General features: G+C 39.9%; 2 protein-coding genes across 3 annotated transcripts in view; both read right to left on the reverse strand.

The window, feature by feature from the left end:
- Positions 1 to 27,799, reverse strand: part of TTN (titin) — a 274,931-nt gene that overhangs the window by 190,090 nt on the left and 57,042 nt on the right. The window contains exons 45-71 of one of the 2 annotated variants that reach the window (XM_047772981.1): positions 15,839 to 18,586; positions 14,805 to 15,083; positions 12,039 to 12,602; positions 11,229 to 11,510; positions 10,850 to 11,128; positions 10,165 to 10,443; positions 9,795 to 10,073; positions 9,395 to 9,682; positions 9,003 to 9,281; positions 8,629 to 8,910; positions 8,255 to 8,533; positions 7,864 to 8,142; positions 7,483 to 7,761; positions 7,069 to 7,356; positions 6,667 to 6,945; positions 6,232 to 6,513; positions 5,853 to 6,131; positions 5,452 to 5,730; positions 5,077 to 5,355; positions 4,687 to 4,974; positions 4,157 to 4,435; positions 3,658 to 3,939; positions 2,312 to 2,590; positions 1,911 to 2,192; positions 866 to 1,144; positions 465 to 752; positions 33 to 311 (exon numbers count right to left, since the gene is read on the reverse strand). In XM_047772981.1, coding sequence (XP_047628937.1) covers positions 33 to 311; positions 465 to 752; positions 866 to 1,144; positions 1,911 to 2,192; positions 2,312 to 2,590; positions 3,658 to 3,939; positions 4,157 to 4,435; positions 4,687 to 4,974; positions 5,077 to 5,355; positions 5,452 to 5,730; positions 5,853 to 6,131; positions 6,232 to 6,513; positions 6,667 to 6,945; positions 7,069 to 7,356; positions 7,483 to 7,761; positions 7,864 to 8,142; positions 8,255 to 8,533; positions 8,629 to 8,910; positions 9,003 to 9,281; positions 9,395 to 9,682; positions 9,795 to 10,073; positions 10,165 to 10,443; positions 10,850 to 11,128; positions 11,229 to 11,510; positions 12,039 to 12,602; positions 14,805 to 15,083; positions 15,839 to 18,586 — 10,338 coding nt within the window. The remainder of the gene's footprint in view (positions 1 to 32; positions 312 to 464; positions 753 to 865; positions 1,145 to 1,910; positions 2,193 to 2,311; positions 2,591 to 3,657; positions 3,940 to 4,156; positions 4,436 to 4,686; positions 4,975 to 5,076; positions 5,356 to 5,451; positions 5,731 to 5,852; positions 6,132 to 6,231; positions 6,514 to 6,666; positions 6,946 to 7,068; positions 7,357 to 7,482; positions 7,762 to 7,863; positions 8,143 to 8,254; positions 8,534 to 8,628; positions 8,911 to 9,002; positions 9,282 to 9,394; positions 9,683 to 9,794; positions 10,074 to 10,164; positions 10,444 to 10,849; positions 11,129 to 11,228; positions 11,511 to 12,038; positions 12,603 to 14,804; positions 15,084 to 15,838; positions 18,587 to 27,799) is intronic. The other variant, XM_047772982.1, reaches the window with a different exon arrangement.
- Positions 22,579 to 23,491, reverse strand: LOC125123339 (myosin light chain kinase, smooth muscle-like). The gene has a single exon (XM_047772984.1). It carries the CDS (start codon positions 23,401 to 23,403, stop codon positions 22,840 to 22,842), a length of 564 nt encoding a protein of 187 aa, XP_047628940.1. The 5' UTR covers positions 23,404 to 23,491; the 3' UTR covers positions 22,579 to 22,839.

The raw sequence follows: 27,799 nt of genomic DNA on the forward strand, positions 1-27,799 counted from the left end.
AAAATGGGGAGAGCAAATGAATTGGAGCAAACCTTTTACAAAGAGACGGGTAGTACAGAATGTTTGGCCAGCATTATTAGAAACCACACAGGTATATTCTCCACTCTCAGATATGTTGACATTGAATAATTCCAGTTCTGCCACCGTATCCTCAAAATAGATGTTGCACATGTCTCCTTTCACCAGCTCTCTGGAACCTCTGAACCAGCCAACCTTGAATGGAGGGGTTCCTCTAATAACACTTGTGAAGGTGATGTTTTTGCCTGGTAGGACTTCCAAAGGCTCAGGTTCCTTCACAAAAGAGGGTGGTTCTACATAGACATGAGGACAAGGAAAAGATCCTATAAGCTTTGAATTTAGTTGTAATTTTGAATCCATAAGAAGAGCACTTTTGAATGTGTCTCAACCTGGATGTGCACCCAAAGAGGATCTCATAAGAAAGGGCGTGAGCACCTAACACTGACCTTGTACTGCCAACACCGCACGGCATTCTTCAGAGCCAGCAACATTAGCAGCCACGCATGTGTAATTGCCCATATCCGATGAGTCCAGAGAATTCAGCTGCAATGTGCAGACATTATCTGAAAATGCAGTTTGGTACTTTGCTCCACTGACAATCTTGGTTTTCTCATGAAACCAGGCAACAGAGATAGGCGATGATCCAGCTACTTTGCACTCCAAGATGCAAGATGTACCTAGCACCCCAACAGTATCTTTCAGTCTTCGTGTGAAAGAGGGAGGTACCATTCGGTCTGCATGAGGAAAGGCAAGAGACTCATGATTTGAAAGAACAGAAGAGACTTGAAAGAAGAAAGCTTGGGAACGGAATTTGCTTACGCAATGGAAGGATTGTATCGGAACTAACCTGAAACATCAACCACAGCCGTGCAGCTGCTTTTTCCAACATTATTTTGAACCTGGAAAGTGTATGTCCCTGCATCTTGCCTTTCAACAGAGAGAATCTTTAAGGAAGAGATTTTGTTGTAGAAGCTAAATTTGTGTTTTTGGCTGCTGGTCAAGAGTTTTCCATCCTTGTACCATTCAACTGAGAGTTCCGGAGTGCCAGCCACCTTGCACTCCAGGGTGCACGTTTCTCCTACAGTCACTGTCATTGGTCCTGCCTTCTCAACAATGACCGCAGGCTCTGAAATGAGATGTGATACCCATCTGTCAACACCTGTTACCTTCATCTTGTCTCTACCATCAAATTCCCTAACATTGTTTCTTCCAACAATATGGATATCTGAGGGCGCTCTCTCTCAGCCTTTCTCTCTAGACCTTAAAAGGTGAGGCCATAGTTACATGCTGTCATGAAATTATAGAAGTTTCATTAGTTGACTTCAAAACAATTCAGAAAACATACATTAGACAATATATGTTGATTTGCACTTGACCCTGTTTAGAACAAAACTCCCATGTTATTATGAACCATTCAGTATTTTGGCTCTACTTTAGGTGCTGAAGACAGGTTTTTCTTGAAAGTTTTTATCCAAACAAGTGCAAAATTGAATATTCATATGCCTAAAGATGAAAGTGTAGGTCATTGCTATCAAACTGATCTTTGGAGTTGCTGTCAGCTTTAATAACTAGTACTTTGGGAATAAAATTTCGTTGTAGCATATGCTGGGTTCCCATTTTTTTCATGTCTAAATAAAACTTAGCCATGGTTACATCTGCTAATTCATCAAGAAAATAATAAAAGAGATGGCTGATTTTTGTTAGGATCACAGACATGGGAAGAATGTTTGAAAGGCCAGTGAAGTCCTTTCCCATGAACTTTTGAAAAAGGTGAGGATTAACATAGTTTTAGAAATTCAGAAAAGGAGATTCTACCAGTATATCTTAGTAAGTCATCTCAGCGTGTGCACCTCTTTCTATCAGGGGACTACTGTACCAAATATTGTACCAACCTAAAACCGTCAACGTGGCCATGTTCTCCCTCATTCCACCATCATTCTTGATTTGGCAGATATACTTCCCAGCATTAGCTGGTTCTGCTTTTGCAAACTGCAGAGTTGCAACATTCTCCACAAATGTAATTCTGATGTTTTCACTTTCTCTAATCACTTCTTCCTTCTCTTTGAGCCACTGGACAGAAATAGGCTGGGCGCCTTCTATGGATGCTTGTAACTCAGCGGGCTCACCCGCCACAACTGTGAGGCTGTTCAGTTTGGAGACAAATCTTGGTGGTTCTGAACAGGGAAAAATGGATGGAGACTGTTGGTAAGATTGTCCAGATATGGAAGAGAGAAAAAAACGAGCAGGTGGCATGTTCCTGCCATTTCTTCCATGAGCAGGTAATAATGCTTACCTTTTAATTTTACAGTACAAATGCAAGTATCGCTTCCCACTTCATTCTGCGCTTTACAGTGGTATTCACCAATGTCTGAAGTGTCGACATTGAGAATGTGAATACTCGCATGGAAATTTTTGGATGCAATCTTGTACTTCTTGCTACTTCGGAGTTGCCGTTTATCTTTGTACCAGACCACCTCAAAGGGTGGTGTGCCCGAAAGCTCACATTCAAGACTAACTTCAGCATTTTTAAGGGTTTCTACCACAGGAGGGAAGCTGCTAAAAACAGGTGGTTCTGTAAAAAACAAGAATTTCTCATGAATTGGACCATTTAATTTCATGGAATGTTTTTATTTATTTCTTTTTAATTGGAAGAAAGAGTCAAGATACTATAGTGGGTCCAGCACCATCACTTTAGTGTTGAGGAATCACAGCTTCAGAGAAGCCATCAGACTACAAAATCACTCAGCTTCAGTGACAGAAAACCCAGACTAGACCCTAATGGACCTTACTGAGCAGTTCAGTATTCTGCCTACTCCACCTTACTAATTTCTATTGGACTGTAAAGATTGATACAAAAAATGTAAAAAAAAAAAACCCAAAAAACTCCGCCTAAATAACCCCTTAAACCCAGGTATATGTATCAATATGATTTGCATGCTATATGGAGTACTGACTTCAGGGATAAAATTTTTTGGTATATGCTTTACAGTTGGGACACATGAAAGTTACCATAACATCTGTAATCTAAGTGTTCTATGTCAACAAATGGTTATTGCAATAATTACCTCACAACATGGCAAACTTGGATTTTGTGACAAAAATTCAGGAAAATACTAGTACTATTTGGACCAAGGTATAGTGACATAATTTTAAGAAACAGGAACTGATTTTTGAGAGAGGGAAAAAAATATAGAATCGTCCTATTGTAAATGTCAGGTTAAAACCTGTATTGTTTGAATCATGTAGAGAAGTAGTAAATATTGCTTGTTTTAATGATAAAGATTATACTGAGGATGATGTTTATATATATATATACATTTGAATAAAGGAAAAAGTTAATTGGGAGGGGTTTTTTGACTGTTTTTGAAACATCAAATTTGAACTGTTTGGCCACTATGCTGAGGTGATTAGAATTTTGACACTGAATAGCAACAAAAAAATACATCAGAATGATGGACTACAGGTAAGTGATCTTAAGAAAAGAAAACATCTAAAAAGGGAAATGATGCTAGTTTGGGAAAATATGCTATGATCTCAGATGGAAGCTAAAAATGACAGTGAAAGAATGAAGAGCTATGATAGACAGGGGAGAAGAAGGTGGGTTTAAGGTAATGAGGAACAGAAGAAAGAGGTTTCTACCTTTTACTATAACCTTGGTACTGCAGCTTGTGCTGCCAGCAGGATTCTGAGCCTCACAGATGAAATCCCCACTGTCCTCAGTACCGAGACTGTTCATCTGTAAGACGGCCACTGAGTCAATGAAAGCCATTCTGTACTTATCACTGGGTAGGAGTTCGTGTTCATTTCTGTACCACACCACTCTGATTTCTGGGGATCCAGTTATCTTGCATTCAAGCCGTGCTGAGTCACCTGCTTTCACTATTTTGGATGCTTCTAATTTCTTTACAAACTTTGGTGGTTCTAGAGAGTGAAGAAAAGAGAGGATGATGAGGGAGCAGAACAGAGATAAACAACAAAAGTTCAATGAGGTAATACACAGGAAAGAGAAAAACACAAACAAATAGAGTTACTGTTCATAATAGAGTGTGTTAGAAAGAAGGGTAGCTGCATTTTAAGAAATGACAGAAAGGACCAGAGACCAAGGAGAGACTAACATAAAACAATCAAACTTGCACACCTGTCACAAGCAACATTGTAGTGCAAGAGTCGCTACCAACATCGTTGGTAACTTGGCAAGTATACTGTCCAGTCTTGGAAGCATCCACTGAGTAGAGATTTAAGAAGCTAGTTGACCCTTCCAAACCAATGAAACATTTAGGTCCAGAGGCAAGTTCCACATCATCCTTAAACCACTTTACTTTAAATGGTGGTGTTCCTTTTAGTACAGCTTTAAATTCCACTGTAGAATCAGGTATGGCTTGTTGCCACTCAGGTTTCACTAGGAAGCTTGGTGGTTCTAAAGATTTTAAGAGAAATAGATATAAATAAATTCCTTGCAGTTGGATCATTTTGACAGTTTCATTAACATGTAAGAAAACATTACTGAAAAGAGGTAATGACTGAGAGTATTTATTAAACTCAATAAATATCTACCCAAAGACACAGAATTATGGAGCCTTTGAGCTCTAAAGGACACCAGGAAAGAGCGATATGTTATAATATAAGCAGTCACAGAGAAGAATCAGGAAGAGGTAAAGAAACTCTAACCTTTCACAGTTAAGATGCCACTGCATGCATCGTCCCCTGCTACATTTGAGACTCTGCACGTGTAATTCGCGGTATCTTCTAATTCCAGATTGTTAACATCCAGTGACACAGTGTTCTCGTGACAGACAAGTCTGTATTTTGCACTTGTAGTGATTTCCTTGCCATCCTTAAACCACTGAGCACTAATAGGAAGTGAGCCAGAAACCTTACACTCCATGTGAATGGAAGAGCCGAGAACTTTATCCATTTTGGTTAATTTTTTGGTGAATGATGGAGGAATATTTTGATCTGTCCAATGCAAACAGTGAAACACATCCATTAATATGTTGCCATTTGTTTACCAACAATATAACATACATAAGAAAAGCTGAATGGGGCCAAGATACAAACCTAGCACTCTCAGGTAGGCATCACAGCTACTGCTTCCAAATTCATTTTCCACCTTGAAAGTATACTCCCCACTGTCTTGCTTCATCACTGACTGAATCCTAAAACTGGCCACATTATTTTCAAAACTCATCGAAAAATATCTACTGGGCACAATTTGTTTCCCATCTTTAAGCCACTTCACTCTGAGTTCTGGTGTTCCGGCCACAACACACTCCAAGGTCACTGGGTCTTTCTCAGTGACATCCACAGATTTAGCTTTCTCTATGATCTGAGCAGGTTCTATAGTAAAGAACGAAAACGTGGATGAGTTGTGCTGAGGAATGGCTTATGAAACTGTCTCCACAGAATAACTTTGAAAGGGACTAGCTTACACACCTTGTACTAACAGGAAAGCATAACACCTCTCAACTCCTGACTGGTTCTTGGCTTGACACGTGTACCTTCCGCTGTGTCCATTATCCACAGATCTGATCTGAAGTGTGGCCACATTGTCCACAAAAGAAATGTGAACATTATCGTCTTCCTCCAGAATCTGATCATCCTTTAGCCAGGTGATAGCAATGGGAGGAGAGCCAGCCACGGTGCTCTGAAAGGTGGCAGAGCTTTTCAGAACAGTAGTGACGTTTTCTATCTTCTTAACAAATGATGGTGGCTCTGTGATTAAATGAGACAGTGTGAAAAGAAGTGGCATATTTGAACTCCTACCCCCGATCCTAAGATGAAAGAACATGACAGAACTTGTACTGGGTGACCTGCTTCTTGTGCGTCTAACTGACCTTTCAGAGAGACCCGAGCACTGCAAGAACAGCTGCCGCCTTCATTAGACACGATGCACTGGTAATCACCAGTGTCTGAAGGATCACACCTGTTTATGTTGAGATTAAACACTGACACCTTGTCAGTCAGGGTATATTTTTTGCTGCTTCGAATTTCCCTGTTATTCTTCAGCCAGGTGACTTCAAATGGAGGTGTTCCCATAACTTCACACTCCAGCTCCACATCACTATCTTTGACCACTTCCACAGGCTTTAGCTCCCTGATAAAGGTGGGAGGTTCTAAAGATTCAAAAGGGAGACAGAGAACTGCTTACTCAAGGGAAGACCCCAGACCTTGCCAGAAGAACAGCCAGAAGGGGAATGAGATCCAGTAACGAACCTTTCACTTTTAACTCAATGCTGCAGCTTGCTGAGCCAGCGTCGTTGCGAGCCTCACAGACATAAGTCCCGCTATTTTCTACCCTGGCACCAGAAATTTGGAAAGTGGCTAAACCGTCAATGAAGGAGATGCCATGTCTCTCAACGGCTGTTATTTCATTCCCATCCAGATACCAAGAAACTCTGATTTCAGGAGTGCCTGTTATTTGGCATTCAAATGTTGTGGATTGTCCATTCCTCAGCACTAGCACGGGGCTGGGCTTCTTAATGAATTGAGGAGGTTCTAAAGTTGGGGGAAAACATATGATGTTGGACATTTTATAAACCAAAGGTCAACGAGCAAAATGGCTTTCTCAAGCCTCTTCTTTCCACCCTGCCACCCCGTCCCCAAAGAATATCCAGCAAGCAAGACACTGAAGAGATGTAGAGACCAGACCTTTTACAAAGAGAGTGGCTTTACTGGTTGCTATGCCAACATCATTGCTGAGTTGGCAAATGTAGGTCCCCGAGTCGGCAGCTTTGGCTGAAAACAGCTCTAGAATGGTGGAGGTGTCATCCTTCCAAACTGAGCGAGCTGCTCCCGAGTGCAACTCTCTGTTATCTTTAAACCACTTTATTGTCATGGGTGCAGTTCCACCCGTGAGTGCCTTTAGCTGAACCCTTGTATTGGGATTGACATCTTGTGACTGTGGCTTTTCCAAAAAGTAAGGGGGTTCTGGTGTGAAAGGAAAAGAAGCAGAAGGAGAAAGGAGGGTTTATTTTAGAACTGATCAGAAAAGGTAAGAATTAAGAAATGAGAGCAATAAGTTCTTGAGAGGTGGAGATAAGAATTGCCAACCTTTGACTGTCAGATGGCCACTGCACTGGTTGTGTCCTGCTTTATTAGTGGCAGAACAAGTGTAGGTCCCACTGTCTGTGCCTTCCAGGTGACTGATTTCCAAGAAGGCAGTGTTGTCATGGAAAGAGAATTTGTATTTGTCACTAGCTGTTATTTCTTGGTCATCTTTGAACCATTGGATACTTATGGGATGTGATCCAGCCACTATACATTCTAAGTCAATAGAAGACCCCTTAATGCTGTCCATTTTCTTCAGCTTTTTGGTGAATGAGGGTGGTATGATAAGATCTATGCAATGAAAGAGCAAAAAACAGAACATTAATTCAACCTACCAATTTATATTTTCTATAAAGCTCTAAGATGTGAAGGAGCATAGAAATTCCCAGTTCCTTTCCACAGAAAAACTGTACCAACCTAATACATTAATGTTAGCCTTGCAGCTGCTCCGCCCAACATCATTTTGGACTTCAAAAGTGTATTCGCCACTATCTCTCTTTTCTGTTGAAATAATCTTCAGTATAGAGACTGTGTCAGTGACACTGATTTTATATTTTTGGCCCAGGCTCAGTTCCTGGCCATCTTTAAACCATCTGGCTGTAATTTCCTTAGTCCCTGAAAATTTAACCTGCAGAGTGGCTGGGTCTCCTTGAGTGACATCTATAGACACAGCCTCCTCGATGATTGTTGCAGGTTCTGCAGAAAACAAAGGGATAGGTATGGGTTGTGAATTGCTCAGCTCAAAGACTTGCATTAGCATTTTTTCCCTAAAACCCACAGCAAACTCTCTGAACCAACCTTTTACTGAGAGTAATGCAGAACATCTTTGAATTCCTGCATCATTTTTGGCCTGACAGACATATTTCCCATCGTGCTTGACTTCAATGCCACTGAGGTACAGACTGGCCACATTGTTCTCAAAGGTCATTCTTATGTTATCATCTTCGGTGATTTCATCATTGTCTTTTAGCCAAGTCACCGTGATTGGCAAGGAGCCCTTCAGAGTGGCCTGGAAGGCAGCGGTGCCTCCTCTAAGGGAACTGGTGCTCTCAATCTTCTTTACAAAGGCTGGGGGTTCTAGCAGAAGAATGAATTCTCAATCAATACCAGCTGTCTAGCAAAACTGGCTTTAAAAAAATGAGCACTAACTCTGCAGAAAAATCAGTCCATTATCAGAACCAACACTAACCTCTTAAAGTCACCCTGGCACTGCAGGTGCTGCTGCCCACCTCATTGGTCACCCGACACTGGTATTCACCCGCATCTGCAGCCACAAACTTGAGGATCTGCAGGCTAACCAGCTGATCCTGGATGAAGGTCTTATACTTCCTACCACTTCGCAGTGTTGTGTTGTCTTTGAACCAGGTGATCTCAAAGGGAGGTGTGCCTGCCACCTCGGCTAGCAACATGACATCATACTCCTTCAACACTTCGATGGGCTTAAATTCCTTGGTAAAGTAAGGTGACTCTATGGTAGAAAAGCAATTATTTTGAGTTAATGGGGGAGGAGTCTGTGCTCTGGGCCACAACTTTGGTAACACAGTGGGCAAAGCGAACACAAACCTTTGACTATTAAAATGCTACCACAGTGGTCACTGCCAGCCTCATTCTGAGCCTCACACATATATTCACCACTGTCTTCAATGGCAACATCTGTCAGTCTTAGAACTGCAGTGGACTCCACAAAGGACATTTTGTGTTTGCTGCTCTCCTTAATCTCTCTATCATTTGCAAACCAGGTTATTTTAATTGGAGGGGTGCCCGTCACTTTGCAGGCTAGCTGGGTGGCATCTCCCTTCTTTAACAGCTGTGATGGCTCTAACTTTTCAACAAATGTGGCAGGTTCTGTGGAAGAAAGGAAGTCATTAAGAACTGTGAGAAGGAGGAAAGAACTTAGAACAATGGTAGCACAAAGAGGTCAGGAAAATGATGCAAACCTTTTACAAATAAGTCTGCACTGCATTCCATGGCTCCAGCCACGTTGCTGACTTTACAGGTGTAAGTGCCTGAATCTGAGGTTTTTACTGAATAGAGTTCCAGGGAACTTTCTAGAGCTCCTCTGGTGATGTAGCAGCTTCCACCGGAAACTAGCTCTTTGTTACCCTTAAACCATCTGATTGTGAGAGGGGTGGACCCCTGGAATGTGCTCTTCAGGCAGACAGCAGAGCCAGGAAGAATATCCTTTGATGCGGGTTTAATTACAAAACTGGGTGGTTCTAAGAAGGGGCATAAGAAAGAATTTCAAAGAGTTAGGAGGCACGATCGAAGGGAAGAAGTCTTAATTTAAACATGGTCTATGTAAGAATGAAAGGCACAGTCCCCGGCCAACCTTGCACAATCAGGGCTCCACTGCAGTCTTTGCTTCCTACAGAATTCGTGGCTCGACAGGTGAAATTCCCTGCATCATTCATGTCTACCCTGCTTATTTCCAAAGAGGCCGTGCCTTCCACAAAGGCTATTCTGTATCTGTCAGAGGAAGTCACTTCTTTGCCGTCCTTAAACCAGGACACCCTCATGGGGAGGGAGCCAGCGATTTTGCAGTCCAGCCTGCAAGTTCCACTAACGATGCTATCCACGTTGCGGAGGGGTTTGGTAAAAAATGGAGCAATGTCTCGATCTGTTCATGGCACAAGAAGAGAAAAAAATGGAAAAGCGCCCAGTGATTTTAGTTTCAGTCACTTGTTGGGTTTCAAAGGAATATGGAAGCATAGGTTTCTAAAGATACGAACCTAATACTGTGAAAGTTGTCTCACATGAGCTGCTGCCCACTTCGTTGGAAATCTCGAATGTGTATTGGCCGCTATCATGCAGTTCGGCCGAATAAAATTTGAGTTGGGCAACATTGTTTTTAAAACTTAATCGGTACTTTTTACTGGCCACCAAAGGTCTCCCATCTTTGTACCATTTGGGCTTGAGTTCTGGGGTGCCTGTGACTGTATACTCCAACGTGGCTGGGTCTCCTGCTGTCACCTGGATCAGTTCTGCTCTCTCAACGATTTTGGCAGGTTCTACAATGGTATTAAATAGTTAGAATCCCTAAGTATATATTAAGGTTTCATTTTAAAAGGATATATCAACTTAAAATGTTCCTACACGAACCTTTAACTATTAATTCCCCAACTGATGTTTGGCTTCCGGCTTCATTTTCAGCCAGGCAAGTATATTTGCCACCCAAGCTAATCTGCACATCGGGGATTATCAAGACCGCAACACCATTGGTAAAGCTCATTTTGATTTTTCCATCTTCTTTAATGATCTCCTGTCCTTTCATCCATGTGACAGAAATGGGTTCTGATCCTCTCACAGCTGCTTGTAAGGTAACTGTTTGACCTGCTAGTGCAGTAAAATCATCTACTTTCTTTACAAAGGTTGGTGGTTCTAGCAAAAGAAAGAGAGCATAAGAAACTTATCAATTCCCAGACACTTCAACACCATACACATTTAAGGATTTTATCTAGATTACATTTATCTATAGTGTTGGTTAATTAGAAGAAAAAACACGATTCAAGAGAAATTACAATTCCATCCATGAGAAAGAAGCATAGAAGATACACGGTTATCAGCTGCCCAAATGGCTTACGCAATTTACTTTTATTATCAGAAATTAAACATTTACACAAGTCTCAAAATAAAGACTGGATTGTTCCCAGGGCCCCAGGTCAAACCAAAGACAAAACATTTTCAAAGATTAGGAGAGGAAAAGAAAGTACCAGTTTTCCTTCCATGGCTTAAGAAAGATATTTTGACAACTTATTAAAGAGAGATCAGTTTTTCGGTCACTAACCTTTTAATAAGTGTGTTGCAAGACAGCCACACTTCCCAACTTCATTAGCAACCACACACTCATATTCACCAACGTCTGCACTATTAAAAGAAAAGATCTCCAGGGACACAAGAGACTTCTGAGCAAACAACCTGTACTTTTTACTACTTCGGATTTGCTTCTTATCCTTGAACCAGCTAATTTCAAATGGTCCAGTGCCTGAGATTTCACATTGAAGGAGGGCATTTGTTCCTCTCACTATATCTGCAGGCTCAAGAGTTTTGATGAAAGAAGGAGGCTCTATAAAAGCACAAAAGCATTGTATAAGTAATCTGTTACAGGCAATTAAAAAGAGAATCTCTTCTCAGGAAAACAATGGACTACAACCCAGTGAACAAACCTTTGATAACTATTTCAGCACTGCAGCTGTCACTGCCAACGTCATTTACTGCTTCACACGAGTAGCTTCCACTGTCTTCGACTTTTACATCGGTAATATCGAGGACAGCCTCAGAATTGACAAAAGACATTCTGATTGTGTTACTCTCATTAAGTTCTTTGTTATTTTTAAACCAAGTAACCTGGATCACAGGTGAGCCTTTCAGCTTGCAGTGGAGGCGTGCTGATTCACCTGGGAGCATTAAATAAGAGGGATCCACCTTCTTCACAAAGGATGGTGGCTCTACATGAAGTTAACAAAAAAGAGAAAGGGAAAGATAGCTGAAGCATAAACTACACAAGAGAAAAGTAGACATGAGACAACAAAAAAGACACAACACACTCACACACAACATCTTCATGAAATTTCTGTAGAGGTTGTGGTGTACTCCACAGCTTTTCATGTCTCCAAAATACTTTCCCAAACTTTTGATTAAAAATAAAACAAACAAAACCCAAACCAAACAAATTCTACTTATACAAAGAGCAATTTTATGAAGGAAGATAGTTAAGGATTGCCTAGACACTGACGGTTCTTGGAAGAAATTTTAAGCAAGTCTTGTTAATGGCAGATAGTTTTAAATGAACAAGAGCAAGTGAATTCTGAAGAAGACCAAAAAAAAAAAAATCAAATAATGCTGGGATTTCCCCCCCAAAAAAACATTTGCTTGGATGAAATTAATCACAGAAGCACTGACTGCATTGTTTGTCAATAATTTTTCTACTGAGGCATCTCTTCAAAGAAGGGAGTGGAGAATTAAACATTTCTTACCTCTGATAGTGACTGTAGCTGAAGATGAGCTGCTTCCAGCTTCATTGGAAGCTGTGCAAACATAGGTTCCTGAATCTTTTAGTTTGGCCAAAGGGATCTCAAGTGATGCTATTTTATCTTCAAAATAGATCTTATAATCTTTCCCAGGTGGTAGTTTTTGCCCATTTTTACTCCAGGTAACTGTGACTTTTCTGTCTTCATCAACTTGGCACTCAAGGTGGACCTTCTTATTGACAGCTGATTGCACAGGTTCTAATTCTTTAATGAAATGAGGTTTGTCGATTATGATCAACTCAGCTTGGCAGATGTCGGCTCCGAACTTGTTAGAAGCCTTACAGGAGTAAACCCCTCTATCTTGAACTGTAAGATTTGAGAGTTCTAAAATGTGTTTGTTGTCTGCATCTGAAATCTTGCAGTTAGGGGAAGGTGAGAGGGCCACACCATCTTTCTGCCAAATGGTTTCAATCACTGGAGTCCCTGTCACTGTGCAGAGGAACTTGGCTGCCTTACCCACAAAAGTCGTTACAGACTTAGGTCTGGAGTAAAAGGTTGGTGGATATGCCTCTGTAAAAAGAAACGTGTTCAGCATTATATTTTATCCCCACAAAGCTCTTGCTGTAATTATATATTCCAAGAAAGAGAAAAGATGAGTTATAACTTTCGATAGACATGAGACATTATTTAAAGTAGGGTAACGTATTAATAAGATGAAAAGATGTGTCAAAGGAAAAGGATGAGAGTGTTTTTTATGGAGGAGCAAGACGGCACTTTGAACGTCTCTATCAAAGGAAAGAACAAATGTTCCTTTATTCTGCAACATTAACTAACTATTGCTAAAGATTTGTCCATTTTACTAGCTGATTAATTGTTTGAATTATTTGATAAGCCATTCAGCTGATACTTTAATTCTGCAAATTGGAAGACTGTACAAGGAAGATAAAGAAAACGTACTTGACTTTTCTGAAGAGTAGGGATATTAAGTGATAAAAAGTTAGAGTAGTTTTGTAAAGTCTCTCTAACCCTCATGTAAACCACTGGCAAATCCTTAGATGCCTTAACTTTAAATACATCTGCTAACTCGTTTCAAACTAGTAAAAATATTTATAGCAGTAATTTCCCATTTCCATTCTGCATTCAGAAGCAAGTCTTTAGGAACCTTTCTGATTTAAAAAAAAAAAAAAAAAAACCCTCCTCCCTCTCCTTTCTCCTTGTGATTTGAAGCTCAAGGGTTAGTCCCATTACTGAACCAGCCTACATTGGGTAAACAAATTTCCCAAAGTGTCATTAAGAATAACGTGGAGTTCCCGTCGTGGCGCAGTGGTTAACGAATCCGACTAGGAACCATGAGGTTGTGGGTTCGGTCCCTGGCCTTGCTCAGTGGGTTAACGATCCGGCGTTGCCGTGAGCTGTGGTGGAGGTTGCAGACGCGGCTTGGATCCCGCGTTGCTGTGGCTCTGGCGTAGGCCGGTGGCTACAGCTCCGATTAGACCCCTAGCCTGGGAACCTCCATATGCCGCGGGAGCGGCCCAAGAAATAGCAACAACAACAACAACAACAACAACAACAACAAAAAGACAAAAAAAAAAAAAAAGAATAACGTCATGCACTTGGTGGCATAGAGACACTTTGATCACAAAGCAAAAACCACTGAATGGGTCACCATGGGCTTGGGGTGGGAGTTTCTGATGCAAAAGAACTCTGGAGGAGAGGAAGCTCCAGGGAACCCTGATGTTTTCAACTCAAAGAGATATGCTACATTTGCCCTTCTCCTCCATGCTCTCATTGAAAAAGAAGACCGAGGTAATACTGTCAATCAAGTATACTTCAAAAAGGAAAAAAAAAAGAAAAAGAAGACCGAGGGACAGTTCCGCCCTGACATTTAGTACATTGCTTCTGTCAATAAGACAAGTCAGTACTACCCCGACATTAAACCATAGTTCATAAGTTCATACTCACACTTTCCCTTGGTAGAGAGAAAGCAAAAGCAGCAGGGGAGAGGAAAGAGAGAGAGAAGAGAGAAAGAAAGAAAGGAAAAAAAAAAGAAAGAAAGAAAGAAAAAAGAGCTACTAATTTTTTTGCTGATGAGGCCATTCAAACACCTGATGAGGATTAACTACTTAAAAGTCATCCTGTGTGTCATTGGGAAACTGAGAACAGAATATGTGTATAGTTACTCTTATTTTTAAATCTGTAATAAAGCCTAGGGTCAGAATCCTAGTTCCAAGCCCTGTGCTAGCTCCCTATCTCTTATTAGGATTTGTTTAACTTTTGTCTTAAGCGCTGGTTTTTTTTTCATTTTGTAATTCTGTTCTTAATTGGTTAACTGGTTCCAAATTATTAGATATACTGGGACATCATTTGCTTTTTAGTAGCACCAAACTACCCTGAAATTTTTAATATTAAGGATGAAGCTAGGCTATTAGCAGTTATCCAAGACATTTCCAACAAGCCAGCCATTTTTTAAAAAGAAAGAGAATAAAATTGAAAACAAACAAAAAACCCCAAACTATCAGGAGACACTTATACGATTCCTTGATATTGCTCTTGAAATAAAAAATCATTTTTATTTCTAGCTATTGTTAGAACTGTGACTGTAAATAATGATTTCTTGGCTCACATAGGCTCTGCAGTCCCTAGCCACCATGTTACCATCTTGGCTATTGCTCGATCCAGCTGGTAGGACAAGCACTTCCGGTACCTGCACCAAAAGCAAAACAGGCAATGATATGAACCAGAAGAACATCTATGTCGGTGTACAGCATTTACCTGTCACAGTTAGCGTGGCTGTACAGCTGACACTGCCGTACTCATTGGAAGCTTTGCAGGTGTACTCGCCACAGTCGACAACCTGGGTTCTCAAGATTTCCAGGGTGGTGACATAATTTGCAGATCGAATAGAACACTTGTCACTCTCATAGATTTCTCGGCCAGCTTTGAACCACTGGAACCGGACATTGGGGGTGCTGTGGATCTCACAGGTGAATTTGGCGAGGTGGCCCAGGGCTACTTCCACGGGCTCAATTCTCCTCCTGATCACGGGGGCAGCTGCAAAGGGAAGCAGAGGCCGTGAGTGCCTCCTTATCAGGCACACCACATTTTGCTTTTCCTTCTAATTTCTGTTGCTGTTAATGAAGTCAAACAGTTGAAATTGGTGAGATGGATTGTAGCAGTTTAAGACAAGTGACTGGAAAATGAGAAAGATCAGTGAAGGCAAAAGAAGACAATAATATATTCAGTTATTACTACTCGGTGAATTGTGAAAAAAGATTAAAATGTGATGCTTTTGACTTACATGCAGAACAACATGATATATTCTGACTAGGAACACTGAGAATAATGTGAAAAAACATGATCTACTAAATAAAGTGGTGAAGTGAAACAAGAGCAAAAAAGGAATTGAATCAAGAAACACATATGGACAATTAATCATGGTTATTTTGAATTTAAGGATGAGACTGGCGATTTCAGGGTAACTAAGTGTTCACTGAAAGCTTTTTATTACAGAGTGTAATAATGTAATAAACAATATTACATAAACAAATTGACTAAAAACGTTCTTCAGTATTATGAAATATATGCAAATATGTTTTAAAAATAAATGGTAGTGGAGATAATAACATACCACCCAGTAAGGCAGTAAAGGAAAAGAAGAATTAATAACCATGATTATGTCTGTGATTCTTACTCTAAGTAAACTGCATTCTGGCAATGGCAGTTAACTGAAACTTCAGTGATGAAACCTAAATCATTCCAATCCAGTGAATGTTAGAGCTTGATCCACTTAATTGTTAAAATCCAACCTCTTTTGACTACAGTGAGTTTTGCTGAAGTTGCTGCTTTTCCGCTGTCATTTGAGGCCTCACACGTATACTCTCCTTCATGCTCTTCTCTATTTACATGGTCAATTACTAATGTATATGTATTTTGATCATGTAAACACTTGAACTTTTTGTCTGAAGGCACCAGTTTACCCTCAAAGTACCAATTCACCTCTTTGGCGTTTGTTATGGATGATGCGAGGCTTATGGTGTCCCCTTCCTCGGCAATAGTGTCTGCCAGGGGCGTCAGTATGACTGGACCATCCTCTCTGAGTGAGCGACCCTCAGCTTCCTGTATCTCTACTGCACCAGCCTCCTTGGTACCACCTTCAGAGGATTTCTCTTTATCCTCTGATGGTTTTGGTATCTCATCCTGTTTTTCATCAGAAACAGCCGTGGAAGCAGCTGTGGTATCCATAGCTTTGAGCTGACTTTCTACATTAAAATAACTGACCTCCTCTTTTGAGATGAGAAATTTAGATTCAACCTCTGGTTCAGTGATTGCTTCAACCTTCTGTGGATCTAAGAGAGAATCCATTTCTCCCTGCAGGCCTATTTTGGCTCCCTTCTGAATTCCAGGCTCCTCAGCCCCTAAGATGTTCATTTCCTCGCATATCAGAGAGCACAAGGCCTCCTTCAGTTCAGTTTTCAAGTTCGCCATTTGAGGATCAATGCCTTCGATAGTGATGGTTAATTCTTCTGTTAGAGATGTCACTGAGGTAATAAGGTAGGTGCACATCACGCGGTAGGGCTCTTGGGTAAAGTTTACGGCCTTGACCTCCACCTGTTCAATGTTTCTTAACCATTCAGAGAAAAGACTCTGGTGCTCACTAGCCACTGCTGCTTGCAAAGCCCTGCGGATCTGAGTTTTCAGGTTTAACTGTTGCTCTTCTGGAATACCAGAAAGCAAACTTTCCTTAGAAAGAATGTTACTTCCTTGCACCTCCTGTATGCCATTTATCACCATGGGCTCTTTTTTATACTCAGTGGTTTGGTTCTGGGGCACTGGCAAGTCAGAATGCTCTTCCTTGAGCAGGACCTGCTTTTCCTCACATGCTAATGGAAACTTTAAGGACTTGCCTTCCTCAACCCTGGCTGCAAAATCTTGTCCTGCACTGTCCAGTTGACCCACACTTTCTATGAAGATTTCCCCTTCTGTATACATGTGTTCTGAGGAGACCTGAGAGATCATGATGTCAGAACCCTCAAAACTTTCCATGCGCCCCTCAGCTAAGCTCTGACTCAGGATCAGGGCAGCATGTGCCTCTTGCTTTTGAAGAGTAACTTTTCGCTTTTTGCTCACTGTGGATTCTGTTTTTTCTTTTGGTAAAAGTACCTCCTCAGCCACAGAGGTAGGATATAAATGGGGTGGGGTTTCTTCTATTGATGACTGTGGATAACTCCCTTCAGGTTCATCTAATAATGTTTTCAGAGGCTCAGCTGCTAATGAACTGCTTTCTTCTATAGACATGGCACTTGAGGAAATTTTTTCAGTATCTGATAGCACCACCTGTGACTCAAGCTCTTGATGCATTAGAATATCTTCTTTGGGGAGGGTTTTCTGGGACTGGACAACCTGTAGTTGTAAACTGGGAAGTGGTTCCTTGATAGGCTGGACATGAATACTGCCACTGATGGAAAGAATTTCCCTGGTGCTTTCAGGAGCAGACATATCCTGCTTCAGCATGATGGTGGATTGCAGCTGCTCAGCTACGACAGTAACCTGACTGCTCAGTTCACTGGTTTTAACAATATGCTCATAAGAAAACTGCTGTTTTTCTTCTGCAACTGAAGCAGCTTTCAAAATGGTGTCCTTTACAAAAGCCGCAATTTCCTGCTCTGAGTCAAATGCCTTAACGGCAGGGCCCTGTGATGACGTCTGTGGAAAATCTTCAGGAGCCTCTGGTGTGGATGTTGCTTTGCTGGGGGCATCCGTCACATCTGTGTCTTCCAGAAGCACAAGCAGCTCTGCAGCAGAGGTGGTCTCACCCCACACATTCTCTGCTTTACAGACATAGAGACCACTATCTTCCTTCTGAGGGTCGTTGACAATGAATGTCCCAGAACCATCCGGATGATGGATGACAGTGTAATAGACATTGGTGCAAAGCTGCTTGTTTTCTTTGAACCACAAAACAGTCGGTGCAGGTTCTCCAAGCACTGTGTACTCAAAGACAGCAGGGAGCCCCTGAGCACAGTGAACTGGTTTTAACGTCTTCAAGAAGTAAGGAGGACAAGGACCTTCAAGCTTTTCCAGAGATTTCTCCTCTGCTGATTCTGGTTCTTTGTGTTCCTCTCCTTTGGAATTTATTTTCAGATAGGCACTACATGTTGCCTGTCCATGCTCATTACTGGCAGTGCACGTATACTCTCCCTCATCACCAGATTTTGTGAACAGAATGATCAAGCTGTGGTCGTTACCATCAAAAACAAATTTGTAGTCAGCCGAAGGGATTAACATTACTCCATTAAAGAACCACTGAATTTTGGGCTTGGGAATGCCAGTGACGGTAACAGATAGTTTAGCCACATCTCCTATGTTTATTTCAGCATTTGACGCTTCTTTGATGAAAATTGGGACACTGCCTTCCTTTTTAGAACTGAAATTAACCGAACAAACTGGAGGTTCAGACAAAAGTTCAAGTGTTTCATTTCTATTAGATAACTGAAGGCCAGAGCTAGAGGTTTGAAGTCCTTCTTCCTCAGCAAACAGAAGAGAACTAGAAAACTCTGTATGGGAAAAAATGATTGTTATTGTATTATCTATTTCATTTAACAAACAAACAAGAAGTCAACAAATTCTGCACCAACCGATGACCTTCTTCTGCTTTATTCCTGGAATATTAGATTATTGAGCTTAATTTATCATAAAGCACATTAAAAAAATTTTCACCTTTGTGCAATATATCATATGATTATAAATACTGTATTGGTGTAACATTCCATTCACATCATTTGTGTTAGTTTATAAATTTTAAAGATGTTCTTATGAGTTTTCCTTTGTGATAAAGTCCTAATTTTAGAGTTTGAGAAACTGCTGGCTAAATATTTACAATAAAAGAATTCAGGATTTTTTTAAGTAAATTTCTAGGAAGATCCAGAATGATTGTATTTAGAATTTTCTTGAGTATAAAAGTGATCTTTATTGTCAAGTGCAAGACTATTTACTTCCAAAATAAAACATCTACATTCTAGTTACTGCTTATTATTAAAGTCATTATTAAAAATAAGAGGCTATGGGAGTTCCCATCATGGTGCAGTGGTTAATGGGTTCAACTGGGAACCATGGGGTTGCAGGTTTGATCCCTGGCCTTGCTCAGTGGGTTAAGGATCCACTGTTGTCGTGAGCTGTGGTGTAGGTCACAGGTGCTGCTCAGATTCCACGTTGCTGTGGCTATGGCCAGCGTCTACAGCTCCAATTAGACCCCTAGCCTGGAAACCTCCATATGCTGCGGGAGCGGCCCTAGAAAAAGGCCAAAAGACCAAAAAAAAAAAAAAAAGCTATAGGAAATGTCAGTTTGAATTTGTGAGAGAACCATAGTTTTCAGTTACTAGAAACGCAAGCCTTCTTTTGCCTTATTACTTCAAAAGGCTTTTATAATGAGGCTTATGTTAAGCCAAGAAGATGGGAGAATCAGAAATGAGAGAAAATTCCAACATTAAAAATTTGATTATATTTTATTGTGCGAAAAATACCTACACGTTATTATTGAATAGAAAAATAAGCAGTGAATAACAGATACTCTTTAAACAATATCATGGATGACAGGATGAAAGACATAATTTGATAACAAGGAATTCGCCTAATTCATCAAATCTGTTAGGTACATAGAACAGCTCCATTAATAATAGTTTTATTACCTTATCTAAAAGCAGTTTTACTATCCTATTAGTTCACTCTGTTTGCACCACATGGAAGAAGTTTGAATGCTTTAATTCCTCACCGTTTGAATGTACAAGCATTAGAAGGCAGGACTCCAGTGTCTGTTGGCTATAAATGTACTAGTAAAATTACCTACAGCATGTAGAATACAGTCATTTATTATCTAAATTAGTAAGCTGTAAAAGCACTGATTAACTTCATATACTAAAGTTGACCATTTCATTTTACATTTGACCTATAATATATCATTCACGTCAGCTTTCCCTTCACTTGAACTCCTAAAGTGTCTGCAAAGGGAATGAATGTCAATATAGTGCAAATACCCCTTCTTGCTAATATGTTGATATATTTTCAATTGTTTCCCTTACTTCTAAACATGGTATATTAACCATGAAAAAGATGGTAAATGAAATTCAAGAGTGCTGAAACATGAAAGGTATAGTTAAAAATACATGCAGTAGTAGTGGCTTATGTCTAAACTCTGCTATGCCTGATACAATGAATTCTTTATCTTTATCAGAGAAATTAGTGTTTCAGGTTTTCAAGCTATGTAGCATTGACTTAGAAAATAAAAAATTCCATTTAATTATCTACAACAATAAGTAAGCCCCGTGTGGGCAAGGCCTATTTTCCTTTATGCAGTCATTGTTATTCTGAATATTCTCAAGTTCAATGCATTTGAGACTAACAGAATTCTAATGAGCAAAAACAAATAAGCCCACCTTTTTATGTGCGTAAAAGTATATTTTTCAGCACTTCCTGTCAATCCAATAAGACATTAGAGCTTTTTTATTTTTCTTTCTTTCTTTTTGTTTTTTAAAGAACATTTTGGACTACTGTTATGCTGTATAATGTTTGGGTAAAGTGTGCTTATCATATATGTCATGACTTGAATATCTAATTTATTTAAAGATCCATTATGCACCTAAGAGTAGAATAAGTCCTTGAGTCCCTAAACTACAGGATTAGTTTTCTATTAGGGATTTATGATGTGATATACTACATCATATCTAAAATTATGATCACAGATATTATGGGTTCCCTGGCCGAAACAGAGATGACTGCTCCACAATAGTATATCTATCTTGGCAAGTTATGACTCAAAGCAAGCACAGTAAACATTTTTTGGAGGGTTGGGGGTGGGGTGTGAGCTGGACTGCTCTGTTTATATTCTACACTTTCTCCCAGTTTCTTCTTTAATTAGAAAGGCTTTTAGGGAATTTCTATTTTGGGAATGTAAAAAACTTATAGATAAAAGAAACATAATAAACATAACTGGATATATGAATTCTTCTGAAAATTCAATTTAAATGCTTAATATTTTAGAATTAAATGGAAATTAATATTTACTATAATCATAGGACATAAAAATTGCTCAATGCAGGGACAAATATATATATACATATATATACACACACACACATATATACACATATATATACATACATACATATACATATATATGTGTGTATATATATGTATTTTTTTGCTTTTTTTTTTTAAGGTTGTACCCATGGCATATGTAGGTTCCCAGGCTAGGGGTCAAATTAGAGCTACAGTTGCTAGCCTACATCACAGCCATAGCAACGTGGGATCTGAGCCCAGTCTGTGACCTACACCAAGCTCATGGCAACGCCAGATCCTTAACCCACTGAGCAAGGCCAGAGATCAAATGCGTGTCCTCATGGATACCAGTTGGGTTCATAACCGCTAAGCCATGATGGGAGCTTCCACAAGTAACAGTACATAATTTACAGTTTTGGAGGAAGAGAAGTTTCACTATTTTATTCCTGTATCCTATTATTTCTCTTGTCATCTGTTATAAGACTAAAATATATTCTGTGTTATATAAAGAAAATATATTACCACTGGGATGACACAGAGTCTTAGAGTTGAACGATCATTTCTAAGGTCTTTTGGTCTAAACTTTTTGTTCCAGATATGAAAACTAAATTTATATTTATTAATCTTATATAAGAAGATTTAATTCACAGTGGCACATAGGTACAATGTTAAGGATTTTGTGAAGCTACTCTAAACATAATTTTGAAAAGCAAAAAGAGCCACTTGAAAAACATTGAATGATTAATTTCTAGTTAGTTTGAAAAATAAAATTCAGTGAAGACAGAAAAGCTTATTAGTTTATTTGTATATAATTTGAAACATATATTACCATATTGCCTCAATACAAAAGATATCCTATCTTCTTTTTCTAATTTTAAAGACTCTTAAATTGGACTTCAGTTTAAACACAAATATATATGTAATACATCAGCTTCTTTTTTCCCCTGCCAGGCCAGTTTCAAATTAATGCTACACTTTACACTTAATGCTATCTCAAAAATTGAGAAAATGAGGTATTTCCAAAAGTGGAAAGATCTTTATTTGCATATTTTGCAAATGTCTAGATGAACTCTACCTACAAAGAGAGCACCTTTGGTCCCTTCAAAACCAATGAGATTTAAAACATTTAAGAAGAAGGATATTAATAATGAAAACATTTTTTAAAGAGCCAAACAAAATATTAAGATTGCAAGGTACAAGAGATTACAGAGTTAGCTACCAATTGGGCAAAGCTGGTTTCTGTTGTGGTTTGTTTTATTTATTCTAAGTCTGAGTAAACAAGCATGGATTTATTTGCAAAAGGGTTATCATCTCAAAAATGCTTTCTACTCAGAGCAGAAAGATTTTACCTTACTCGTTTGTCTGTGTGGTCATCTGACCTGGTCTTCCATTTCACATTTTACTTTACATATGCAGTTTATCTGCTAAAAGAGAATGCATTCTGCTGAAACACTGTCTGGAGGAGGAAGGCGGGTAAAGCAGAAGTACAAACAAGTAGGTGGCCAAGGAGATGTTTAATAGTGTTTGATGATTGACAGCAGAACTGACACAGGTGATCATTCCACAGTTTAGATAACAGGATATTTACAGGTGAGACAAACAGGATATCTCCACATAGAGAAACTTTTCCCGGGGGTTTTCAATGTCATGTGTTCCAAGAGTAGACGTACTTGTAAATTTCTTAGATGTATATAATTTGGAAAATGTGAAAGCACTCAGGTCAATTCTCATCAGTGTGGAGGCACTACAAGGAACTTTAAGTGAGGCTGAGCACTGCATAGGCCTCAGCCATGCCTGATTTGTTTGTAGCCACACACCTGTACTCACCTTCATCATCTTTTACTAAGCCTGTTATGAATAGGTTGTGGAACCCTATGCCACTTTCCTCAGCACTGAATCTTGCTCCTTGCACCAACTTCCCATCTTTGTACCAGTAAACGGTGGGCCTCGGAGAGCCACGGACTAAACACTGGAAATAAGCTGCTGTACCTAACGGTGCACAACAGTCGGAAATGCCTTTAATAAACCTGGGAGGCCCTTCCATCACCTGAAATTCAAAGAAGCTGTCTGCGTATTTTCTCTTCAAGACTAATTCTTCCTTCAAACTGCTTAGAGTCACTTTGCTTTTCTTTGCCATCAGAGCCAACATTTCAGAATCTCCCATGGTAAGGAACCCCCGACAGATGGCCTCCCCTACACGATTCATAGCTCTGCACCTGTACGTGGCACTATCGGACAGACCAACATTGCGGATTTTAAGGGTATGACTTCCATTCTCCTCACTAATCACATACTTGACATCATCAGGCTCAATGCACATATATTCTTATACCATTTCACTTCGGGAGTTGGGATGCCTATAACTGAACATTTGAACATGGCATCTGAGTTTTCTGGAATTTTAAAATCACAAATAGGCATTATAAAACGAGGAGGCATTTCAAATACTTCTAAATCAATTGTTAAATCTTTGTCTTCTTCCTCCCTTGAAGCCATATTTGGCATCTGCTAAATTCAATGGAAGAACATCCAGACTCACAACCATGCTTTTGTGATCAGGAGTAAATTCAGGAACTGTGACTATTTTCACTTGCTTCTCAAATTCTTTAACATCTTTCTCACTTAATTCAACTTCCAGGACAATTTCTTGAGGGGAAGGTGTCCTTGATGATGCAGTGTTTTCCAAATCGAACTCCATGACATGCTGATGTGTTACTGGAGGCGGGAGGGCCACTGCTCTCTCTTTTTGGGGCACTATGTCTACATTTGCAAAGCTCTTTGCCTCCCCTATGATGTTGACAGCATGGCACATGTACTCTCCTCCCTCTCCTTTTTGGATGTTGGCAATTTCCAAAGAACACACGTTACCCACCCTTTCCATTTTGATTCTTTCATCTGGCTCTAGCAAAGATTTATTTCGATACCATTTCACTCCAGGCACTGGAAGACCCTCAACTTCAACAATGAAGCCCAAGGTTGTGTTTTCATAGATCTTCCTTTTGGTCAGAGGTTCAATAAAAGATGGAGGCATCTCATTGTCTTTTGGTTCAATGGCTTCACTGGGCGTGCCGAAGGAATCGGAACGCCGTATTTCATAAGCCGAACTTCTCTCTTCTGTAGGTGTGTGGAAATGCTCACTTGACAGACTGTCCTCCCTTTCTAGTTTTGATGGGTACCTTCTAAAGTTTCCAGTGGGGTTTGGTCCTCCAGTAGGAACAGAATATTTTTCAACTATTTCTCCTCCTAAAGGTGTAGAATATCTCTCTAGTGTCTCCCCGGGAGGTGTGGAATATCTCTCTAAGGTCTCTCCAGGAGGCGTGGAATACCTCTCCAGAGCCTCCCCTGGGGGTGTGGAATATCTCTCCATTGTCTCTCCTAGGGGTGTGGCATATCTCTCCAGGGCCTCTCCTGGGGGTGTGGAATATCTTTCTGCTGACTCGCCTTCAGAAGGCGTGGAGTACCTTTCAGTAGCTTCCTCTAAAGGTGTGGTTCTTTCAATAGCTGTACCTCCTGAATTTGTTGAGGATTTTTTAGTTGTATCTGAAGCAGTGAAATATAAATCAGGAGACTTTGGAGTTTCAAAATGTTCAACAGAGGATGGTGGGGTATAAAACTGATCTAGCTCAGAGATTTCTTCACTGCTTGTACTTCCCACATCAATTGAAATATCAGATTCAGGAGAAAACGGGCGTCTGAGCGATTCCTGTTGTTGACTGTAATACTCATACACTGTATTGAAAGTTACTTCCTCAACCTCCATTGATGTGACTGATTCACTTGGGACAAGTTCTGCCTTGTGTTTGGTGTCTCTAGTCTCAGGAACTTTATGCTTTCCAGCAGCAAGTAAGTATTGTGTCAGGGAGGTCTCAGATTCCATTAGTTCCATTGTAGGTGCCTCACCTGACTTAGGAGGGTTTTCAGAAAAACAAGTTTCTATGTTTTCTCTTTCAGTAGTGGAGAAAGAAGTTTCATTTTGTACTTGAACTTCTTCATAACATTTTTCTTTTCCAGAGGCATCCATTTTTTCACTTATTTGTTCATTTGTATTCTGTTGCTCATCAGTTATCAATAATGGAAAGCACTGACTCAGGGAACTTTTTAGGTGGAGTGTGTCTGCTTCCTCAGCATCACCTATGTGGTCTCCCAAAATTCCAGTGACATATCCCTGTGTTCCCCCATCCTGCCTTTGAAATGGTGTCAACTCTGGTTCCAAAGTGTGTTCTCCCTCCATTTCACAAACCTCTAAAAGCTTTTCCTCACTTGCTGCTTTTTTCAAATGTGAAATGAAACTTCCATCTCCATTTTTCTCAGAAATATCAATTTCTCCCACATCTGCAGAAGAGGTTTGAAGTAGGGTATGTGATTCACTGTGGATCTCTTCAGAAAACGTTTTAAAAGAAATATCAGTCTTTAAAATGTCTGAATTTTGTTCCTGCATATGTTGGCCTTCTTTTTCCAAATAAAAGGCATTCTCATCCCTACAACTTCTCTCCATCACAGTCCTATCTGAGAACTCCTTATGGAAAGAAATTTCTGGATTGGTAAATATGTTACTTGGCACACTCTGAGAGGTAGTCTGTGTATCAGATGGCAATTCCTCTTTATATGGTGTTTTCTGCTGTTGCCTAGTTTCATGGCCTTGAAACTCCTTAGCTGGATCTTTTAAATGAGAATACATTTGTTTTAGATCAAATACAATGTTCTCAGTATCGGTTGTTTCTGAAGCAGGATGCTGGGTTTTGAAATAAGCTTCTTGAAATTCTAATTCTTGAAATTTTACATCTGCATTTTCTATCTGAGCATGAAACTGCTTTAGGTCAAATGCAATAGGTGCTTCATGTTCAGCCCTTTGGGAAACTGCAGATTGACCTCTAAGGCCTATTTCCTTCTGCTGTTCCCTCTCTTGTATTTCAAATTCCTTAGGATTTTGAGAAGAAAGCAGCTTTAAATCCATTACAATGCTAGATGAATCTGGTTCAGTGTTTGGAGACATTGCCTCTGCCTGATGCATATTTGCATTTAAGGTCCCAGATCTTGATTCTCTTTCCTTCAATGCAAAGTCTCTATCATCAAGCTTCTTTTGAGGCAGATTCACAAACGATTTCTTGGTAGGTCTTTTTTCTAGAACTCTTTTTCCGACATGTTGTAACTTTTCAAATGCAATGATTTTATGCTTCACCTTTTTTCCTGGGTAATATCTCTCTTCACCAAAAGGTTCTTCGTACGCAGTGATGGATGATTCTCTTATGTTGTAACTATCAGAACTTTTTGCAGTGTGGATATTTGATAGGTAGTCACTTTGGACATATTCTTGCACATTTTCCCTTTCTGGTCCACTGAGTTTTCCAAAATCATTTCTTACTTCTTTCCTAATTTTAACTTCACTAAAATCGAGTGGATAAACAGTCCCCTCTGCTTGGTTTAGCTTTGTTTTTTCAATTATGTGTTCCTTTTCCTCCTCATCCTGACATTGTTTGAGTTCTGCTCTGACAGGCTTATTGATTTTCATGGATCTAGAAGCACCCTGAATAAATCTGGGGGGTTTTTCTCTAGAAGATGTGCAAGGAACCTGGCCTTTCTGGTCTATTAGTTCAATTGTCTCAAGGCTTTGAAAATATTCTCTTTCAGAATATTCTTTTATATTGTACTGGGGAGTAGAAGGACCAGATGGATAATCATAAAAATGTGCCTTTACAGATTCTCCCTCAATTTGTTGCTCTTTGGAATATTTAGTATAAATGCCACCAATATTTTCTAATTGACTATATTCCTTGTGAGTGACAGGTTCTACTGTTAGGTATGAAACACTTTCAACTATTCCTGAATTGTTTTCAGCAACACATTGATATTTTCCAGAATCTTGAGAATTAACATTGTTAATATATAACCGGTAGCTACAATCAACTTCTTCAAACTGAAACTTCTGGTTCTGCTTTAAGAGGACGCCATTGTGAAACCACGTCACAACTGGCTTAGGCTCACCAGAGAGTAAACATTCAAGGACTATGGAATCCCCCTCTGTACACCTGGCATGCCTTGGCATGTCTTGGAACACTTCTGGTGGCTCATTAGTAATATCAGATGAGAATATAAATTTGTGTTTTGGTGACTGAGTAGCCTCATCTTGAGGTGTTGCTTTAGGCTCCAACTCCTCAGGTGGAAACAGTTCTCTTGACTCTTTATCTTGTTCTGGTGTAGGAGTAGCTGCAGTTATCTGAATTTCTACAGGAAAGGAGAGCAACTCTGTATCTGCAGAGGGAGGAACTGGTAGGTTAGTTTCCACCATATGGAGATCTGCTTGGTCCTCTTGTCTCAAAGATGGATGAACATCTTTTGCTTGGTCAAACACCAGTGTCAGCTCCTCTTCCTCGTCAGCATAGTCATGCAGCACTGGGATCCTATGTGCTTCGACATCATGCCTTTGTTTTGCTGTGACTTTAAGCATACCAGTTGTTTTCACCGTTCCATATTGATTAAATAACACACAGGTGATAGAACCTTCATTGTGAGGATGAACAGAAGAAAAAGTTAATGTTGAGTAGTTTTCAAAGGTCTGTATGATAAAGCCTTGACTATGTGGGATTGGTATATCATTGTTATACCAGGTCACTATGGGTTGAGGATATCCTTGAAAATGACACACAAATTCACAACTGTCACCTTCATGAACTTCCTGAGATTCAATTTCTTGAAGAAATGAAGGTGGGCAACGTTGT

This window comes from Phacochoerus africanus, chromosome 3, assembly GCF_016906955.1.
Source record: "Phacochoerus africanus isolate WHEZ1 chromosome 3, ROS_Pafr_v1, whole genome shotgun sequence".
In the NCBI taxonomy this organism is placed as follows: Eukaryota; Metazoa; Chordata; class Mammalia; order Artiodactyla; family Suidae; genus Phacochoerus; species Phacochoerus africanus.

Bases quoted from the DNA above. Each gene is read 5' to 3' on its own strand.
- LOC125123339 (XM_047772984.1), bottom strand. From the start codon at position 23,403: ATGTGCATTGAGCCTGATGATGTCAAGTATGTGATTAGTGAGGAGAAT.